The sequence below is a fragment of the Oculina patagonica genome, chromosome 4 (genome assembly GCF_052425735.1).
Source record: "Oculina patagonica isolate OP01 chromosome 4, crgOcupat, whole genome shotgun sequence".
NCBI classification, from domain to species: Eukaryota; Metazoa; Cnidaria; class Anthozoa; order Scleractinia; family Oculinidae; genus Oculina; species Oculina patagonica.
The window spans coordinates 17,912,387-17,916,745 of NC_135761.1; the positions used below are offsets into that span (position 1 = coordinate 17,912,387).

General features: G+C 38.1%; 1 protein-coding gene across 1 annotated transcript; it reads left to right on the top strand.

Moving 5' to 3' along the window:
• The first annotated feature begins 2,630 nt into the window (after nt 1-2,630).
• LOC144651966 (uncharacterized) lies at nt 2,631-4,071 on the top strand. The gene is made up of 3 exons (XM_078512049.1): nt 2,631-2,647; nt 3,110-3,283; nt 3,788-4,071. The coding sequence occupies exons 2-3, from the start codon at nt 3,119-3,121 to the stop codon at nt 4,016-4,018; spliced, it is 396 nt and encodes a 131-aa protein (XP_078368175.1). The 5' UTR covers nt 2,631-2,647; nt 3,110-3,118; the 3' UTR covers nt 4,019-4,071.
• The last annotated feature ends 288 nt before the right edge of the window (nt 4,072-4,359 follow it).

The window sequence follows — 4,359 nt, forward strand, 5'->3', positions numbered from 1 at the left end:
CGCCTTGGGATCCACCTACAGGGATTTCGCGTTCTTTATCTTACGCGTTATCAAATTCAATTGAAATGGCAAACGGAAAGAATGCCGAAACAAATCACATTTTATTTGTCAAACAAAGTCAAACACAGTAGCGTGAATCAAAATAATCACGCTAGAAAAATGACCGAATGACTGCTAGGCGCAGTGACAAACAATAGAGCGAATACAAACAGACTACCGTAAAATCCCTATTTATCGAACCTCAAGGAGAAACGAAAATTGCCTCGGGAAATCGGGAGGTTCGAGAAATCCAAGGAAAACGAAATTTGGTACGAGAATTTGGGAATTTTGAGAAACGGATGGTTCGAGAAATTAGGGTTCTACTGTATTTACTTCCGCCACTGTCAAACGTCAAGCAAACTCAGCCACCTAAAACTGCAATATTCGCAATCGCATTGTGTTTAATGTACTCTACGGACATTTTTAAGTTATCATTTTTTTTTCAATAGCTATGTGATTTTCTGTCTTCATTTGCTTTCGAGTTTGTTTGGAATTGCACCAAAATAATAAGGCTTTAACCTGTGGGGATAAATCAACAGCCAGACAAACTGTCAACAATGCTTGTTAAAGTATTACGTGTTATTCTAAAAACTTAGTTCATAAAACACAAAAACGAAAACAAAAATTAAAAAAGCTAGAAAAATGTTTTGAGATTTTTGAAAAGCGACGAGTCAATATGAATAGCTACCTAAGTAAGCCCGTGATTTTCGTTTCATTATTTTTATTCCTTTATCGAGTTTTAAGATCTTATACATTTATTCTTTGCTATTCTGTTCAGCTTTCTGTCTCCGCTGAAATAATTTAGACGCAGAGTCATTTTTGCTTGATTGTGTACGGAAATGGAGGGCTCAAATAATTTACGTTCGTTCGGCGTCCGGTGAATTAGAACGTAAATCGATTCCGCTTTGAGTTTAGTTTTATTTTCGCAAAAAAAAAAACATTTTTTGGAAGTTTTAGTGAATCAACCTCGTTCCCAGGGTCTCTCTCTCACCGCCCCCAAGAGCGGTGAGAGAGAGACCCTGGGAACGAGGTTGTTAGTGAATAGTCCTACGCGTTTTGCGAGTATCTGTTGCGAGAAGACTGTTCACAGCCCTCTAGTTTTTCGTTTTTTTTTTTTTCGATCGTAGAACGCGGAAAAAGAATCGCGAGAACTGGACGCCAACGCAAAACGTGAGTGCTCGCTGTTTCTCTCGCGTTGCTTTGCGTTGAAAAATAGAAAAGCAAGCTGTAAACAGCGAGCGGGAAATGGCATTGTACACTTTATCAACATTCCCAAGAAAAAAGAGCAAAGTTCGAGGCCAAGCTGAAGATGTATTTTTCTTTTGAAAGGGGCAAGACACGGCCAGCGGTAAACAATTTTCTTGTGCTTATGCGATGTTTCGTTTTCACACGAAAGCAAGCACAAGCGCAAGCACAAGAAAAGGAAAAATTTTGATCCTTGTGCTTGTGCTTGCGCTTGTGCCTATGCTTGCGTCGAAGCCGTTTTCACGATGAAATAAGAGCTGTTGTGCTTGCGCTTGTGCTTGCGCTTGTACTTGCTTCGCTAGTGAAAACCAGGCTTTAGCAATCGCTCTGTTATTCAAGAATCAATCTTCCATGCTAGACTTATTCAAGTTTTTGTTATAGTTTCTATAATCTATAATTTTTTTTTATTTTCAGTTCTCACTATTAAAAAGGACTAAATAAAAAGTGGTTCACACCAATTCGTTCACAACACAGCAAATCTTTTAAGATTTTTTTATTCTGATTTCTTAAAAGAAATCAGAAATATTGGACATCATTCCAAAATGAACGAACAACCAAACAAATAAATCCAGCAGATGCATTGCTTTTTAGAATAAAATCTAGAACTGAGTTGGGTGCATGATGTTTCACAACCTTGTTTTGGCGAAAAATAAATGTTTGTTACATGTAATTTAACTCCTTCTAAAACTCGTCTTCTTTGATGCAGGATTTCAGAACTTTCTAAATTGGACTAAAGTGAATTTTTTTTTTCGTAACATAAAATTTCATTCAAGATGAGGGAAAGAAAGCGGTGAAAGAAAACATGTTCAGGACGCTGTATACTGTGATTTTGTCACTGAAACTATTCATGTACTGACACTTCTAAATAAGAAGACTAACCGTTCCAATGAAATTTCTTGCTATTTATACCTACGTATTTTTGCATTTTATATAGAAAAATCAGGACTCAATAAGCAAAGGTATACGAAGGTAAAAAAACATTCCTCAAATCATCGTTCAATGTCATCGATTTTCTGTCCTAAATTCCTATATCTACTTCGCACGCACGGTTTGCTTTCAAACTTCACAGGCATTGTTTAAACACAAGCACTGCTCAACACTGTATAGTTATAATACAATATGACCCAAACCACTGCTTGCTCTTCCGATTTTCACGTAGTCAAAATAATAAAACTGCTCGTCATTGGTCAATTGTTATTTAGGTTATCTAACCAGTAGGATTCCTCGTCTTATCTGTATTCACAAACTTGTTTGGACGAGAAACGTATGTTAAACAAAGCAATCAAAAGCAACCTAAACTTGGTGAAAATTATTCTACTTCAGTTAAGAATATCGACAGGAGCAGATTACCCAAGTTAGCGCTGTAAGCATGGAATATAGTTTTTCTTATCGTAATAATCTCTTCTCGTTTTGATGGTCCGACCCACTAGCACCGTCTTTTTCTCCTCTGCTTTTAGATTTCTGTTCAGACAATCACACGTTGTAACTAGTCTTCAAAGACAACGTGGTTTATTATTTTTTCTAATTTTTAATTTTTGTCTTCAAACATGCAAGGAAAATTTTTAAAAAGTGATCTTCAGTTATGGGGTTATAAATTCGTGTCCTATATACACCAAATATGGAGTTAGAACGTTCAGATGATATCACCAAAGTCAGTCGAAACGGCGAAAAATCGCAAAATCGTTATTAAAGTTGAACCAGCGTCGCGGCTACATCATGGGAAGAGCAAATCGAAACATTAAAAAGGTTGTTTTAAGAAAAAAATGTATTTAAATATGGTATTTATCTTACTGACACTCATTTGCTAATTTTCTTTGTTCAACAGCATTTCGCCATGAGAATGACAACCTTTTACGTCCTCAGCATGCTGCTGATGCTGTCTTTGAACCCAGGGGTGAAAGCACGCTGTTATACCAATGGCTGTAATGCCTGGGATATCGTCCCCTACAAACATTATTTCCGGCATGCTTGCAACAAACATGATGTCTGCTATCTCTGTGTAAGAACCAGGCTTATTTTTCAAGAGAAGGCCTCTTTTGTCTTTTGATGACGAAATTTTGATATGACTCAACTCTAATGAACATTAGCATTTGGTTCCATTTACAACTAAAATGACGTCATTATAAAAAATCCGCCAGTTTTTAATTTGATTTCATAATCAGACATTGAGAGTGATAAATGATCGTCGCAGTGAATTTCCAAAATTCAGGGCTTCAACGGGATTCGAACCCGTGACCTCCGCGATACCGGTGCGATGCTCTACCAACTGAGCTATTGAAGCCACACGTATTTTAAATTGGGGTCCCCAATTAGCCCACAAGGGCTAAATACATAGAAACGGAAATAAATTAATTGACTAGTTACGTTTGCCTCGTCCTCAACTTGTACCTCGCAAGTCATTGTGGCTACTAGGTGTTTTGGAACACCGGAAATTTATGTCCAAAATAAAGGTCCTTTAAGGAACAGTGTAGTGTAATTGATACTTTGTTATTTTTCTTCACAGGGCGATGACAATGGATGGGATCGACTTCAGTGTGACAGGGCATTCAAAAGGGACCTGTACAAGCTGTGTGGCAAGGTCAACTTCTTCACCAGATGGTGGTGTAACTCGTGGGTGTGGCTTTACTACAAAGCCGTTCGTCACTTTGGAGGGAAATATTGGGAAGTTCCTTCGAAGCCCTGGTGCAAAACCTGCCCCAAAAGTCGTGGAGATCCCACAAAGGTCATTAAGTAGCGATTTGACATGAAACGTCCCAAACAGACAGGAGTCATTAGATTAGTGCTGAAAACTACTACATGTAATCAATGGTGAAATAAAAGGTGTTCATAAGCATACGTTAATGTCGTTGATGGCAAAATGCGCTAAGTACGCGTTTGGGCCTGAGAACCGGCTGTATGTCATTGGGTGACGTGATGAAATTTCGCGCCAAATTGTGTGAGTGGAAACAAACCCCTTGTACTAGGCCCCCTTTGCATGGTTTTCCCAAACAGTAATCATCATCTCGTTTCTAAAAATTTAGAAATGGAACTCGTGGGAAATAGAAATACTGTTCACCAGACCGGGTGTATAGTCAA